At 42.2% G+C, this 17,023-nt stretch overlaps 1 protein-coding gene across 2 annotated transcripts in view; it reads left to right on the top strand.

Moving 5' to 3' along the window:
- The window catches only part of LOC105479256 (adenosylhomocysteinase like 1), a 40,444-nt gene extending 32,977 nt beyond the window's left edge, over positions 1 to 7,467 (top strand). The window contains exons 9-17 of one of the 2 annotated variants that reach the window (XM_011737179.2): positions 74 to 137; positions 902 to 990; positions 1,355 to 1,425; positions 1,782 to 1,876; positions 1,961 to 2,059; positions 2,462 to 2,530; positions 2,959 to 3,037; positions 4,161 to 4,281; positions 5,407 to 7,467. In XM_011737179.2, coding sequence (XP_011735481.1) covers positions 74 to 137; positions 902 to 990; positions 1,355 to 1,425; positions 1,782 to 1,876; positions 1,961 to 2,059; positions 2,462 to 2,530; positions 2,959 to 3,037; positions 4,161 to 4,281; positions 5,407 to 5,413 — 694 coding nt within the window. In that variant the 3' untranslated portion in view covers positions 5,414 to 7,467. Of the gene's footprint in view, positions 1 to 73; positions 138 to 901; positions 991 to 1,354; positions 1,426 to 1,781; positions 1,877 to 1,960; positions 2,060 to 2,285; positions 2,424 to 2,461; positions 2,531 to 2,958; positions 3,038 to 4,160; positions 4,282 to 5,406 lie in introns of those variants that run through there. The other variant, XM_071097881.1, reaches the window with a different exon arrangement.
- The last annotated feature ends 9,556 nt before the right edge of the window (positions 7,468 to 17,023 follow it).

Below are 17,023 nucleotides of genomic sequence, written 5' to 3'. Positions count from 1 at the left end.
ACACTTTTAACTGTGAAGAGGAACTGAGTTTGAGCTGTTAACATTTGAGTTGAGTCCTTGTCTGTTTCCACAGCCTGAAGAGGACCACAGATGTGATGTTTGGTGGGAAACAAGTGGTGGTGTGTGGCTATGGTGAGGTAAATAGCTGGGTCTCAGTGTCTCTTTCTTTTTGTGTACTTATTAGAAATAGTTGGTGAAGGAGGCTTATGCTGTCAATCTAGAGTCACTGATACAAGGTTTAAATTTTTTTAGATAATGTATCTCAAACAATAGCAAAAGTCTTTTATTCAGATTTATGAACAGAAACATACAAAATGAATTGAGTTTTCAGATTTTACCATTTTGTTTTGTGGTATAGATACCAGTATCATTTTCCCCAATTATAACAATAACCTTTAATGAGACTTAATTCAAATGAATGTGTAGCATTTTAGCCCCCACAAGTGACTTGCAGTAGAATTAAGGGTGGAATCTGAAATGGCATACAGTTGAGTATCTCCAAACTGGAATAGGTCACAGATTTTGTTGTCTTCAGCAATGACCCACAGAAGTTCCTGAGCTACGAAGCTATCCTTGAGTAGATTCTTGTCAAGTAAGAGAATAAGAAATTAGAGGTTGCTTAGAGTAAGTTGCTTTTGCTTAGTCTTGTTTCCCTAATGAAAACTGCTGTGCAAAGCCCAGTCCTTCCTATGACATGTCTGCTAAATTACCTCTCTAACTGAGGTTCACCACGTAATCTGGATCTGTTTCTGTTCTGCTTGGGATTGGAGCATCTGTGCAGTTGCTCATCAGATGACGGGCTGTTTCATGAAGGTTAATTCCTGTCTCACAAATAACCTACCTATCCAAAATATCCATGATGTAATGAACCTAATGACTTGACCGTTCTTTTCTTCTGCAGGTAGGCAAGGGCTGCTGTGCTGCTCTCAAAGCTCTTGGAGCAATTGTCTACATTACCGAAATCGACCCCATCTGTGCTCTGCAGGCTTGGTAAGAACAGACTGATAATACTATTAGATTCACCCTAGGTACTTTATGTTACTGAGAGTTCATAATTGAGTATATTAATCATTTTTGCAGAAATCACCTAGGGGAAGAGAAGGCTAGGACTGCTCTGTTCTTCTCATTCTAACCCTAGGGCTCTCTTAGAGCCTCTTGGCAGTTTTCCTTCCTGGATGGAGTCTTAGGGACTCTGAAGAGGCCAGTGTATATAGTTTAGCACAGCTTATCACTCACCATTCCTGTGAGGTGGCACTGGATCCAACTTTAGAAGGGGATCTTGTCTCATTTCATGACCATCTTCCCTCCCACTGCCTTCTTGCTTTACTCATAATGTTCCTTTCTTTTCTTCTAGCATGGATGGGTTCAGGGTGGTAAAGCTAAATGAAGTCATCCGGCAAGTTGATGTCGTAATAACTTGCACAGGTAAATAACTTGCATAGAGGGGTGTTTATTCAGAGGCTAAATCTTGAAAGTAGTCTTAGTGACTTTCATACAAAGGAGGTGAGACCTCTGTTCAGTATAAAGATCTCAGAACTAGAATAAGCTGTCAGAACCTTAACATGTTTTCCAGAGTAAAAAACTTCTTTCCCTGGTGACTTTTTATACTGCTTGATCTGAAGACCAGGTAGCCTAAGGAGTGGTTATGCATGTCTTCTCTCAGAATGTGTACATGTCCTTTAATGCCAGCAAGCCTCCTGTCTCCTATGTTCTACCAGAAAGCCAACCAGTACCTTTGTTGTCCAGCATCTCTTTCCTTAGCCACTCATCTTTACTTTTAGGAAATAAGAATGTAGTGACACGGGAGCACTTGGATCGCATGAAAAACAGTTGTATCGTATGCAATATGGGCCATTCCAATACGGAAATCGATGTGGTAAGGCTCCTCTCATTTGTTGCTAGGCATTTCTCTACTACCTTTCATTAATAACGATAGTCAACTGTGCTTTATTCCTTTCAGACCAGCCTCCGCACTCCAGAGCTGACGTGGGAGCGAGTACGTTCTCAGGTGGACCATGTCATCTGGCCAGATGGCAAACGAGTTGTCCTCCTGGCAGAGGTACACACAGAAAAGGACTCTGGCAGAGCAGCACAAGCAGAGTAGTTAGATCCATGGTGGGGGTGGCGGGGGGGAACAAATATTGGGCCTGTGTTTCCCTGAATTTTATCTTTGGAGAGAGATATATTTCACAAATTATCTGGTCCCCAAAATAAAACCACTTAAAAAAAATCTCATTACTAAGTAACACTATTTCCTAACCACAGCTGATTCTTTAACCTTTCAGACTCAGATGGATTTGCAGAAAATAGGAAAAAGCCTAGAGTCCTGATCTGGAACTGTAATTCTTCCTCTTCCAGCTGAGTCTAGAGGGGTGTAAAGTCTTCTTCCGCTTTGGCTTGACTTGTATGCCATTGGAATCTGAGACAGAGCTCATCCCAGGGCTCTCTCTTACCTTTCCAGGGTCGTCTACTCAATTTGAGCTGCTCCACAGTTCCCACCTTTGTTCTGTCCATCACAGCCACAACACAGGTATGTGGCAAAATGCCTGCTTACATTGCACTGCAATTTGTGGAACTGGGCGTAGATCAGTTCCAGTGAGGGTGTACTGTACTATGTTCTCATCATCCTATTCTTTTTTTATGTAATAAATTGTTGAGACTTAGGTATTCTCAAGTACAGAAAAGAGTCACTAGTCAGTATTTGTTGAATTGGCTGTTTAGTTGAGAATATAATGTTCCAGCTTAGTTTTATTTGAGTTGTTCTTTTGTCAGGAACTAAACAAAAACAACAAATCCTCTTAGGATGTGTGCTGCCCTTTAGTATAGGCAAAGTCTTAGGTGCTGTCACTATGGTAGATCACTGTAGTACTTACCCAAATGCTATTAAACCTGGTTTTATTTTTATGTACCTGTCTAACAATTATTTTTATGTTTTCTGGTCTTCTTTTCCCACCTTAGGCTTTGGCACTGATAGAACTCTATAATGCACCTGAGGGACGATACAAGCAGGATGTATACTTGCTTCCTAAGAAAATGGGTGAGTGAAAAACAGTGGAATCCTATGCAGACAGCTGCATAGTTTGGTAAAATGACTGCCATGAAAGGCATTGGATTTAGAGTCAGAGTTCCAATTCCTGTTCTTGTGCTTACTGGTTGTTTGACCTCAGGACAAGTTCTAATCTCCATGATCCTCAGTTTCTTGATTGGTAAAATGAGAATAATACTACATACATTGTAGAATTGTGTGAGAATCCCAGCTAATGAGTAACAGTGCTTAACACAATGGTTTAGGGTAGATGTTCTTACTCTAAGTAGCCTTATTAAGTTCAGTAAACTTCCTAGTGCAGCTGAGTACATACAGCCTTGGACCAAAATGAAAGAAACACAGGTTTTATTGTCCATTATCTGTGAGGATATGCAAACTATCCAATCTCTTGTAAGCAACCCATGCTGTGTTAAAGTGACATAATACATCATCTGTAGTCCTTTACCTTTCTGCACGGTCGTACCCATCTCCCATATCTCCTTGGCTAGGCCAAATCCCTTACTTCTTAACGCTAAAATACTTCTTGCTGTCCTCTCCTCCAATAGCTTACTTCAGACCTTTTTTTTTTTTAAGTGTATAATTATAAAAGGGAAGCTTATCTATGGAAAAGTAATAATTTTGTGCCAACTACCTTGGAAATTCATGATCCTAAGATTTGATCCTAAGATCCATGGATCTTATCCTAAATAAGTGTTATTGACACAGGCTCTTCCTAGCTTACTGGTGTCCACTTTGATTGCTAATTTGACTATAATTTAATCTAGTTAAGGAGGTTGCTGCAGGAAGGTAGGAGTAGCATGTGACATGTTGGCCACTGCAGGGAGGGCCCCTGCTTTGTCACAGAAGGATAGAGAGGTAAAAGCCCACTCCCTTTTGTTACCCTGGTAAGTGGCTTTTCTGAACTCACTTGAGATGTGCTGAGAGAAGCACCCTGCCCAGAAAGGCAGCCTTGAGGTTTTTTTTTATTAAGCAAATATTTCAAGTTGTGGATTCTTTTAGAGTTATTCCATCCCTTGTCTGCTTTCTTAAAAAAGCTTCAAATGAAAATGGGAAGTTATAACCTGAGAGACATTTTGAAAAGGAGTGTGCTCTCCTGCCACTTTGCTCTTCCTAGATGAATACGTTGCCAGCTTGCACCTGCCATCATTTGATGCCCACCTTACAGAGCTGACAGATGACCAAGCAAAATATCTGGGACTCAACAAAAATGGGCCATTCAAACCTAATTATTACAGGTAAACCTGGGGAGAAGCAAGTGAAAAGCTCTTTTTCCCAGTATTAAACCAAGCAGGCTAGCCTGTTTCTGACATAAAGATCAAATGTTGTACCAGAGTACAAGAAATCTGTTCCAGGCCAGGCACGGTGGCTCACACCTGTAATCCCAGCACTTTGAGAGGTCTAGGCGGGTGGATCACGAGGTCAGGAGTTCAAGATCACCCTGGCCAACATGGTGAAGCCCTATCTCTTAGCCGGGCATGGTGGCAGGCACCTGTAATCCCAGTTACTCAGGTAGCTGAGGCACAAGAATCACTTGAACCCAGGAGGCAGAGGTTGCAGTGAGCCAGGATCACACCACTGCACTCCAGCCTGGGTGATGGAGTGAGACTCTGTCTTAAAAAAAAAACAAACAAAAAAAAAACCAGTTAACAAGGTAGATAGAGAAATTGTCGTAGATGTAAGGGAGTTTGGGGTTTTTTTTGAAATTTTGGAGCCTGGGCCTCACCCCAAGAGATTCTGATATATTTGGTCTGCGATGGGACCAAATTTACAAAACATTATTTTGTAAAACCTCCCCAGATTATTGTAATGTTTAGTCAGGGTTGAAAAACACTGACTCGGCCGGGCGCGGTGGCTCAAGCCTGTAATCCCAGCACTTTGGGAGGCCGAGATGGGCGGATCACAAGGTCAGGAGATCAAGACCATCCTGGCTAACACGGTGAAACCCCGTCTCTACTAAAAAATACAAAAAACTAGCCGGGCGAGGTGGCGGGCGCCTGTAGTCCCAGCTACAGAGGAGGCTGAGGCAGGAGAATGGTGTAAACCCGGGAGGCAGAACTTGCAGTGAGCTGAGATCCGGCCACTGCACTCCAGCCTGGGCGACAAAGTGAGACTCCGTCTCAAAAAAAAAAAAAAAGAAAAAGAAAAACACTGACTCATTCCTGGGAACAGGTGGTAACACCAGAAATGGCATTGCTAGAGACCCTGTGGAAGAACAAGGGAGAATGGTGCCCTGGAGAATGACTGCAGGGATCCCACCCAGGCTGGGGAGGGGCCCTGGAGAAGGTGCTCTGTTTCTGATTGTTCTCTTGGAACTCTCATATGGAAGACATAAGTGTTAACCAATCTCTCTCTCTTTACAGATACTAATGGACCATATTACCAAGGACCAGTCCACATGACCCACACACTCTAAAAGAAATATTTTTTAAGATAACTTTTATTTTCTTCTTATTCCTTTCCTCTTGATTTCTTTCCTATAATTTCATTCTTGTTTTTTCATCTCATTATCCAAGTTCTGCAGACCACACAGGAACTTGCTTCATGGCTCTTTAGATGAAATAGAAGTTCAGGGTTCCTCACCCTAGTCACTAAAGAAGGATTTTACTCTCCCATCCCAGAAAGGTGATTCTTTCTTTACCATTTCTGGGGACTTTAGTCTTAATTAGGTACCTTATTAACAGGAAATGCTAAGGTACCTTCTCTGTGGAACAATCTGCAATGTCTAAATCGCCTTAAAAGAGCCCATTTCTTAGCTGCTGAAATCAGTGCTCTTTCACTTCTTCAGAGAAGCAGGGATGGTACCTACCCGGCAGGTAGGTTAGGTGTAGGTGGTGCATGTTAATTTCCCTTAGAAGTTCCAAGCCCTGTTTCCTGTGTGAAGGTGGTATGTCTGGTTCAGAGATGTGTATAATGAGCGTTGCTTGTTAAGACCAGGAGGCCCACTTGGATTTATAGTACAGCCCTTCCTCTACTCCCACCAGACTTTCTCATTTTTCTAGTTTTTAACTAGACTCTATTGAGTTTAATTTTGTCCTCTAGGATTTATTTCTGTTGTCCAAAAAAAAAAAAACACAGAAAAATTAAGGAGAATTTTTAGTGTTAATGCTGAGGAACTACTTGAGTGGTTAGTTTTTACCAATTTCTCCTTCGAACCTTTGGAGCTAAGGGTGCTGAGTCTAGAGAAGTGCTAGTCTCAAGCCCTTTTAAGTCCCTCTGTTTCTAGCCTATAGTTTATAGCATCAGTGAACTAGAGCCATAACAGCAAATTCTATCAGCTCTGTCCCATACAGCTTGTGCTGAAGGCAAATTTCTTGAGCCATTGCTCAGTGTAAAGCACTGAGTTCTATCTTTAGGATTTATCTTTAAGAGCAAATTTCTGGTCAGCTGTGCTTTTGCAACCTAAAATATTTAAAGGGAGGTAGGTGTGGGCAGGAGGAGAAATGATAAATTGGGCCAGGGCAAGAAATATCTAGCTTCATATAATTTGTCTGGGATTATACACCCTATATAATGTTAGTTTTACAGAAGTAATGCGACTTTTGATTGCTACATACCACAAAAAGTTTATGAACTGAAATCTTAAAGGGCAGTTGATGTGGGAAGAAAGTAGTCAGTACATCCTGGCTCATGCTCTGAAAGAATCTCCAGAGAGGCTCTCTCAAAGATCAGGGAGATATATTCCCATGCCATGCACCCTGCTTCCCAGCATTTCTGCATGGTCAAATGAGCTTTATGCTCATGAGCTTTAAGTTTATAATTATCCAGGATTTTAAATCCTCAACTTGTTCTAGCTTGTGATCCTTCAAAGTTGGGTCATACATTAGTGCTAGATACTAGAAATATTCACTTTTCCACTGATCAGAGAGACAGACATTAAAAACAAAAATAGAAGAAAGGAAAGCTTTCACCCTGCAGCTTCTTAGCAGGGGACAATTGTCTTGCCAAAACTTTTTTCCCTTTTCTCTCCCATTTTCTCCCACCCAGTCCCTTCTCACTCCTTGCCAGTGTGACCATGCTTTCTTCTCTGTAGATGTTAACAGTTAAGGCCCATTTTCCTCAGGCACTTAACCAGCCAATCAGAACACCACATCTGTTAGGGGAGGTAACCTGGCCAACAGTGTGTCCATCACATCAGCCCTGCTGGAGGGAAGGGACCCACATTCACCTGCCCTCTGGCCTGCCCCCGATCCCATATCTATTACCGTGTCCATAGGAATAATAGGTAAGGGCTGTGTCTCTGTCAAGCCATGTAACAAAGGACACTGTAAAAAAAAAAAAAAAGTCTGGCATCAGAGGGAGCATGTGGAGAGCAACTTGGGAGGAACAAGTTCATTTTGTATTGAATGATTTTTAATGAATGCAATATTAATCCTTGCAGATGAGCAATAATCATTAAAATCGATTAAAATGATAAGACCTTATTGGCAGTCTGTGTCATTCTTTGTTGAACAGCAAAACTTCATCAGAACCTGTTTTCTAGGGTGTGACAAGTTATAGGTCAGCAGCATTTAATAGAGATGTGTTGAGGGCCTAATATGTAGAGGCTGGATACAGGATTCTTCAGTAATATCTGAAGTTTTCTATGCCTGCTCTGTGCCAAGCACCGGGCCTGGGTACTTTCACTCCTAACTTCCTTCAGGAAGCAGACTTGCTGCTTCAGCCTCAGGGCTCCTCATTTGCATAGTTCCTTCTAAGACCTAATTTCTAAAGAATGCCCCCAAAGTTACGTAAGCTTCAGCCTCCTCCTACACCTGTATCCATTTCTGAAGTGGTCTCAGTGTCTGGGGTTTTTTTGTTTGTTTGTTTGTTTGTTTTTTGAGACAAGGTCTCACTCTGTCACCCAGCTTGGAGTACAGTGGCTTGATCTCAGCTCACTGCAACTTCTGCCTCCCGGGCTCAAGTGATCCTCCCACCTCAACCTCCCAAGTAGCTGGGACCACAGTCTCAGCTAATTTTTTGTATTTTTGGTAAGGATGGAGTTTCATCATGAAGTCCAGGCTGATCTCAAACTCCTGGGCTCAAGTGATCCTCCTGCCTCTGCCTCCCAAAGTACTGGGATTACTGGCTAGTGTCTTCTGATGTAACAAAGTATTTGTCTTAGTCAGTTTCTGCTGCTCCAGCCAAATCCTGAGACTAAGTAATTTATAAAGAACAGAAATTGATATTCTCACAGTTCTGGAGGCTGGGAAGTCCAAGGTCAAGTCGTTGGCAGATTTGGTGTCTGAAGAGGGCTGCTCCCTGCTTCCAAGATGGTGCCTCTTATGCATCCTAATATAGCAAAAAGTAGAAGGGCAAAAAGGACCTACCTATTTCCCTCCAGTCCTTTTTTAAGGTCATTCAACCCATTCATGAGGACAGAGCTCCTAAAGGCCCTACGTCTTGATACTATCACATTGGCAATTAAGCTTCAACAGATGAATTTTGAGGGACACATTCAGATCACAGCATTCCATCCCTGGCCTCCCAAATTCATGTCCTCCTTATATGCAAAATACATTCAATCCATCTCAATACCCTTTAAAGTCTTAACACATTCCAGCACCAACTCAGAAGTCTAGAGTCTCATTTAAATCAGATACAGGTGAGACTCAAGATATAATTCATCCAAGGCCAGACATGGTGGCTCACACCTGTAATCCCAGCACTTGGGGAGGCTGAAGCGGGTGGATCACCTGAGGTCAGGAGTTCAAGACCAGCCTGGCCAACATGGCCAAACCCTGTCTCTACTAAAAATACAAAAATGAGCCGGGCCTGGTGGTGGGTGCCCATAATCCTAGCTACTCAGGGGCTGAGACAGAAGCATCACTTGAAACTGGGAGTCAGAGTTTGCAGTGAGTGAGCTGAGATAGTACCACTGCACTCCAGCCTGGACAACAGAGCAAAACTAAATCTTAAAAAAAAAGATACAGTTCATCCTCTGTGAACCTGTAAAATCAAATGAGTTAGGTACTTCCAAAATACAATGGTGGGGTAGGCATAGGGAACATTCTTATTCCAAAAGGGAGAAATAGGAAAGAAAAAAGGAGTAACAGATTCCAGTCGAATCTAAAATCCAACAGGTCACATGTTAAATCTTACAGCTTCAGAATAATCTGACTCCATGCCCTACCTCTGGACACACTGGGGTGGGGTTTGGGCTCCAAAAGCTTTGCTTGGTGCAGCCCATGTGACAACTCTCAGGTTGGAGTCTCATGTCTGCAGCTCTCCCAGGCTGGAGTTTGTTCTGGGTTCTTGAGGTCACCTTGCTTCCATAGCTCCACTAGGCATTGCCCTAGTGGGAACTCCGCAGTAGCCCTGCCCCTGTGGCAGTTCTGTGCCTGGAACTCAAAACTCTCCAAGGCATCCTTTGAAATCTGTCTAGGCACTACATTCTCCACTGAAAGGAGCCAGGCCTCACTGGAGAAATGACTGATTTCATGGCAGAGCAAAAAAAGTACAAGATAAGCCAGAAAGCAAGGAAGGGCTTAAAAAAGAATACATAAGCCAGCTTTAAGGGATTTACATGGGGTAAATCTGAGACAATCTGAGCATCAGAATAGTAATGACTTGTAACGCATTGTAACAAAATAGAAAACTATGACTCTCTGCTAATAGAAATGAATGACTGAATAAGTAAATAGAAATTTAATGAGGAATGGTATATGTACATATTTTCTTTTATTCCATTTATTTTTGAGATGGAGGCTCACTCTGTCGCCCAGAGTGGAATGCAATGGCGTGATCTTGGCTCACTGCAATCTCTGCCTTCCGGATTCAAGTGATTCTTGTGCCTCAGCCTCCCGAGTAGCTGGGATTACAGACTCCCACCACCACACCCGGCTAATTTTTGTATTTTTAGTAGAGATGGGTTTTCACCATGTTGGCCAGGCTGGTCTTCAACTCCTGACCTCATGTGATCCACCCACCTCGGCCTCCCAAAGTGCTGGGATTACAGGTGTGAGCCACCGTGCCCAGCCTATATATACTTTCAAAGCAGCCTTCCGTAAAGTATTTCTTAAATACAATAATGGGGAAAAGAGTAGCTTCACAGTAGTGAAGTCTGGCAGACCACCTTAATCAATGGAAAGAAATGAACCTCAGTAATGGGACAAATCTAGATCTTTGCCACTTGATAGGTTGCATTGAGAAGAATACAGCATCCCTTATATGAAAAATCCATATTGAAGGACATTTTACAAAAGGACTGGCTCTTCTAAGGTATCAAAGTCAACGAATGACTAAAGAACTTCAGGAGACTAATACAACAACCAAATGCTATCCTGAACTTGTTCATTTTGCTATATAAAGATATAAAGGACTTTATAGGAACAACTGGTAAAACTTGAAAGAGCTTGGAGGATGAGGCAATAGTAATATCTGTTAATTTCCAAATGTTAATGGCTGATCTGTGGTTATACAGAATGCTTGTTTGTAGGAAATCAACACTAAAGTATTAGAAGTGATGGGTTATCAAGTCAACAATTCACTTTCGGATGGGTCTGGGAAAAATTATTTGTAATATACTTGCTACTTTTTTGTTTGTTTATTTCAAAGTTAAAATTTTGTTCAATGAGAATTTGAAGATCACAAAATCCGACCAGCTTGATCGAGAAAACTTTAAAAATCAATTGTGCTCTATTTAGGGACATCTTAGACCAAAAATAAAGGTGAAGGCTTTTGGATTAGTAAAGGAAAATAAAATCAACAGAAAAACAGCATTTTACATGCCTATACAAAAAAAGTATTTCACTGACAATACGTCACCACTAAAGTAATACACAGACCAGAGGGTTCGACAAGAAACCGGAGTGGCTTTCTCCTGTAATCCCAGCACGTTGCGAGGCCAGGGTGGGAGGATTGCTTGAGCTCAGGAGTCGGAGACCAGCCTACGCAACATTAGTGAGACTCATTTAAAAAATTACCTGGATGTGGTGGTGCACACTTGTAGTCCCAACAACTTTGAGGGCTGAGGTGGGAAGATTGCTTGAGCCCAGGAAGTCAAGGCTGCAGTGTAACCCTGATCACGCCACTGCACTCCAGCCTGGGTAGAAGAGTGAGACCCTGTCTCAAAAAAAAAAAAAAAAGTGACGAGTGACGAGTGGGGTTGCAAGAAACTACTCCAGAGTGTTCCTTGGTTATGGATACTGAACAAAGTCTTCCCCACCAAATAACTTCTGAATTCAGGACATTTCTAGAGAAATTTGTAAATTTTGAAAGAATGTAAAAGAAGAATTAACAGCTGTACTTCTCTGCTAATGGGTATGAAACACTGGGTTAGGGCAATGGTTGGCAAAACTATAGCTCTCCCAGCAGCCAAACTGGCCTACTGCTTGTGTTTGTGTAGTTCACAAGCTAAGAATGGTTTTTACATTTTTACACAGTTGAAAAAAATCACTAATATTTTGTGACATTTGAAAATTATAGGCCGGGCGCGGTGGCTCAAGCCTGTAATCCCAGCACTTTGGGAGGCCGAGACGGGCGGATCACGAGGTCAGGAGATCAAGACCATCCTGGCTAACACGGTGAAACCCCGTCTCTACTTAAAAATACAAAAAACTAGCCGGGCGAGGTGGCGGGCGCCTGTAGTCCCAGCTACTCGGGAGGCTGAGGCAGGAGAATGGCGTGAACCCGGGAGGCGGAGCTTGCAGTGAGCTGAGATCCAGTCATTGCACTCCAGCCTGGGCGGCAGAACGAGACTCCGTCTCAAAAAAAAAAAAAAAAAAAAAAAAAAAAAAAAAGAAAATTATATAAGATTCAAATTTTAGTGTCCATAAATGGAACTTTAATACATAGCCACACTCATTCATTTATGAAATGTCTATGGCTACTTTCGTGCCACAGTGGTAAAGCTGAATAGGTGCAAACAAATGTCTTACAAAACCCAAAATGCTTACTATCTGGCCCTTTACAGAAAGTTTTCTGATCCCAGGTATAAAAGCTGTGTTAGGTATAAAGGTAAAGATGTAACAGAAAGCATTTGATTTGCAATCTGTTAGGTAAGAAGAGGGATCTCTGTGTGAGAGCAGAAACAGAGAATAAACATGAAAGAAAAGGATATCAAACAAAGAGTTTTCCAGTCTAGGTTGCAGATGCTAAATTCACCTGCATCCTGGCCAGGATTCACTTTAGGATTAGGAAATGTTGCAAACTGATAAAGCAACTCAGATAGTGCTTGGGAAGGTAATTGTTATTGCAATTTAGAAATATGTACTTGAGTAATCAATTTAAACTTGCAATTTTAAGTTGCAACCAATTTTACATACAGTATTGGAAATTTATACTATGTATTGGAAACATACAAGTACACAGTATCAGAACTTTTAAGAATAGTATTTTGGCCAGGCGTGTGGCTTACGCCTGTAACCCCAGCACTTTGGGAGGCCGAGGTGGGCGGATCACCTGAGGTCAGGAGTTCGAGATCAGCCTGGCTAACATGGTGAAACCCCGATTCTACTAAAAACACAAAAAATTAGTCGAGTGTGGTGGCATGCGCCTGTAATCCCAGCTACTTGGGAGGCTGAGTCAGGAAAATCGCTTGAACCCAGGAGGCGGAGGTCGCAGTGAGCCAAGATTGTGCCACTGCACTCCAGCCTGGGCGACAAGAGCGAAAACTGTCTCAAATTGAAAAAAAAAAAAAAAAGGAAGGAGAGAAAGAAGGAAAGAAGGAAAAGAAAGAATAGTATTTTGTTTGCTTTTATTTTGTTTGTATTTTGTGCCCATTGACAAAAGGCAACTTAATATATTAAATGTATAAACATATTTGAAAAGGTTTAAAGGAATTTAAGTTTTTAAGTGGGATATTCAAAATCCCTTAGAAGTCATTAATATTTGCTAGGTTTTTACAATAAGATTTATAAGCTGAACTTTTTTTTACTTTTTTTTCTTTTGAGACGGAGTCTCACTCTGTTGTCCAGGCTGGAGTGCAGTGGCATGATCTCGGCTCACTGCAACCTCTGCTTCTTAGGTTCAAGCGATGCTCCCATCTCAGCCTCCTGAGTAGCTGGAACTACAGGCGTGTACCACCACTCCCGCGTAAGATTTTGTATTTTACGTGAAGATGGGGTTTCACCATCTCGGCCAGGATGATCTTGAACTCCTGACCTCAAGTGATCTACCCACCTTGACTTCCCAAAGTGCTGGGATTACAGGTGCGAGCCACCACGCCTGGCCTATAAGCTGAACTTCAAAAAGCTTAAGTCATGTTTTTGTTACGTTAATACATTGAATAGTAACTTATTAAGCTGAAGTAACATCTCATCTGTCCACACAGGCAGCCCTTGAAGACATTTTATTTCATTTATTTGTTTATTTATTTTTTGAGAAGTCTCACTCTGTTGCCCAAGCTGGAGTGCAGTGGTGCAATCTCGGCTCACTGCAACCTCCGCCTCCCAGGTTCAAGCGATTCACCTGCCTCAGCCCCCGGAGTAACTGGGACCACAGGCACGCACCACTACCCCTGGCAATTTTTTTTTTTTTTTTTTTTTGTATTTTTAGTAGAGACAGGGTTTCACTGTGTTAGCCAGGATGGTCTCGATCTCCTGACCTCGTGATCGCCCGCCTCGGTCTCCCAAAGTGCTGAGATTTCAGGCGTAAGCCACCCCGCCCGGACTTTGAAGACATTTTATAATGTCCTCCAGAAGGAATTGTTCTGGGTTGTGGCCCTGAGGGTACTTGTCTTGGATCCAGGCCTTTCTTCCCTGCTGTCTTGTGGCGTGGTTCTCCACTGCAACCACCAGATGGCGCGTTGCTCATGTGATCTGGTTGTCAGGGTCTCCTGCCAAGAAAGGATAATAAAATACAGGTCTGAAATTCTTTCTCTGAAACCCCTATATTTTGAAATTGAGAATTTCCCAGGTGTTTAGGAAATAGATAAAGACACAGTATATTACATAATACTTTGACTTAATCTTTTTTTTAGTTTTCAGTTTAGAGACAGGGTCTTGCTCTTTCTCCCAGGCTGGAGTGCAATGGCAGGATCATACCTCATTGCAGCCCAGAACTCCTGGTCTCAAGCGATTCTCTCACCTCAGACTCCTGAGCAGCTGGGATGACAGGCACACCACAATGCCTCTAATTTTATAATTTTTTTGTAGAGATCAGGTCTCGCTATGTTGCCCAGGCTGGTCTTAAACTCATGATCTCAAGTGATCTTTCCCCTTTGGCCTACCAAAGTGCTATGATTACAGGCATAAGCTACCATGACCAGCCTTGACGTAGTCTTTTGACTAATTCATGTTGTATGTAAGAAAGCTGAGATGTTATAAATTAATCTGACCTGAGACAGAGTGAAGCTGGCTGGTCCCTTTGGAAGACAGAATTAACTATTAGTTATTTGCCTTATTAATTAACCAAAACATTATTAATATTATCCTCTTCTGATAGCCATTAATGGAGAGAACTCCATGTGACACAGTAACTAGAGGGTAAGACCAGACCCATAAATGTTTTATATGCTATATAGATTACTTTAATAGTGAGCATTTCAGTGACTAGCAATGTATTGTCCAGGGCTAGGATGGAAATTGCTAGAAACAGGCTCACTCTGCCTCCCAGCATATACTTAGGTATCAATGAATGTGAAACATGTTACCGAGTACCTGACACGCTGTAGGCACAGAATACATGCCAATTTCCTTCTACAGAGCCCACCTGGAGCAGCCACTATATTCCTGCAGCTCCTGCAATACTAGAATGGCTCAAATATGAAATTTCTTCCTCCAGTCTCTTGAACAATGACTGCTCGTGGTGAAGGAAGGGCTTCTCACCTTGGTTATCACCTCTTGGTAATAATTCTCCTTTATTAAAACAAACAAACAAAAACAAATAATGCTTTATAGTTTTCTTTTTTCTTTTCTTTTTTTTTTTTGGAGGCACAGTCTTCCTCTGTCACCCAGGTTGGAGTGCAGTGGTGCAGTCTCGGCTCACTGCAGCCTCTGCCTCCCAGGTTCAAGCTATTTTCCTGCCTCAGCCTCCTGAGTAGCTGGGATTTCAGGCGCCTGCCACCATGGCTCAAAATGTTACAGGAAAGAGTCTCAATCCAGACCCCAAGAGAGGGCTCTCAGATCTCTCACAAGAAAGAATTCAGGGTGAGTCCATAGCGTAATGTGAAAGCAAGTTTATTATGAAAGTCAAAGTATAAAAGAATGGCTGCTCCATAGGCAGAGCAGCCCCGAGGGCTGCTGGTTGCCCATTTTTATGCTTATTTCTTGATTATATGCTAAACAAGGGGTGGGTTATTCATGCCTCCCCTTTGTAGACCATCTGGGATAACTTCCTGGTGTTGCCATGGCATTTGTAAACTGTCCTGGTGCTGGTGGGAGTGTAAAAGCGAGGAGGACTAGCTGTCACTCTCATCACCATGTTGATTTTGGTGGGTTTGGGCCGGCTTCTTTACTGCAAACTGTTTTATCAGCAGGATCTTTATGACGTGTATCTTGTGCTGACCTCTATCTCATCCTGTGACTAAGAATGCCCTAATCTCCTGGGAATGCAGCCCAGTAGGTCTCAGCCTCATTTTACCCAGCCCCTATTCAAGATGGAGTTGCCCTGGTTCACACACCTCCGACAAAAAGGCAAGTGGGATTATTCTCATTTTACAGATGGGGAAGGAAAAAAGAGAAATGCATGAAGACACTTTACAACTTCTACTCTCTACTGGGTTGTGCTTCTCTCAAAGTTTCCTAGCAAGTTGGAGTAGTGAGCTCTCCAGCTGTGCTTCTGCTCCTTCACATTTGGGATTCTTTTTCCTTCCAGATCTGTATACTCTGTCTTATGCATGCCCCATTCCATTAGTTAGCCATTTCTTTTTCAAAAATTTTTAAATTTGATTTTTTTTTTTTTGGCGGGGGGTGGGGTACAGATAGGGTCTCGCTCTGTTGCCCAGGCTGGTCTCAAATTCCTGGGCTCAAACGATCCTCCCACTTCAACTTCTCAAAGTGCTGAGCTTACAGGCATGAGCCATGTGCCTGGCCTCTCAAAGTTAACCATTTTCTTATTGGCTATTTCTCAAATTAGGTTAATCGCAGCTTTACACTATTGAAAACACCATTGCCTGGAATATTATTGTACACCTATCTTTATTTAAATCTGATTATTTCCTTAGAATCTATTACTAGAAGTGGAATTATTGAACCAAAACCTTCCCTGTTCTAAATTTAGCTGAAACATGTTTTTCCCCAGGTGACACAGCTTATGATAGGCACAGGAAGATAGATAGGAGGAAATAGCAGTGTGGTAGTTTTGGATTATTTATTAATTTACAACAAAGACTTTTTAAGCACCTACTAGGTTGGACCTCAGGGGAAATCCCTGGAGAGTTGTATCACAGGGACTTTCTGGACTTGAGCCTGGGGTGTAGAGCAGGCAATATGTAAAGCTGGAGAGACAAAGATAGATAAAATGCCTTTAAGGATTTCACAGTATAACAACAGATAATGGTAAGAGCTATTATCACACAACACTTCTAAGATGTCTGATGAGTATCTCGAACTTGATGTGTCCAAAACTGAAGTCTTGATCTTTCCTCTAAACCTGTTTTTCTTACTCTTGGGCTTACTTATTTATTAAAGTGATACAGCCATCCACTCAGTTGCCCAAACCTAGATCTAGGGGGTCATTGTTTATTCCCCCCACCCAGCTGATCAGATTCCAGCAAATCCTGTCCCCCTACCTACACAAAATAGAAATATCAACCCAACGCTCCACTCTGGTGCAAGTACCATCATCTCCATCTACATGGTCCCCTAACTTGTCTTGCCTTATCCACTCTTGCAACTCTCCAATCCCTTCTCCAAAAGCAGCCAGATTGAACTTGTAAACATCACACCATAACATCTCCGTGGTTAACACCCTCGAATGGTTTTCCATTTCACTTAGAATAAAATTCAAACTCCTTCCCACTACCTTCAAGGCCCTGCATTCTTCTGGTCCCTGCATTATCATTATATGGCTCTCATCAACTACTATCCCTCCCTTGGCTCACTCAATTCCAGACACTCT

Source organism: Macaca nemestrina, chromosome 1 (assembly GCF_043159975.1).
Source record: "Macaca nemestrina isolate mMacNem1 chromosome 1, mMacNem.hap1, whole genome shotgun sequence".
NCBI classification, from domain to species: domain Eukaryota; kingdom Metazoa; phylum Chordata; class Mammalia; order Primates; family Cercopithecidae; genus Macaca; species Macaca nemestrina.
Note: the sequence above shows the minus strand (reverse complement) of the source record. Positions and strands in the feature narration are given on the sequence as shown.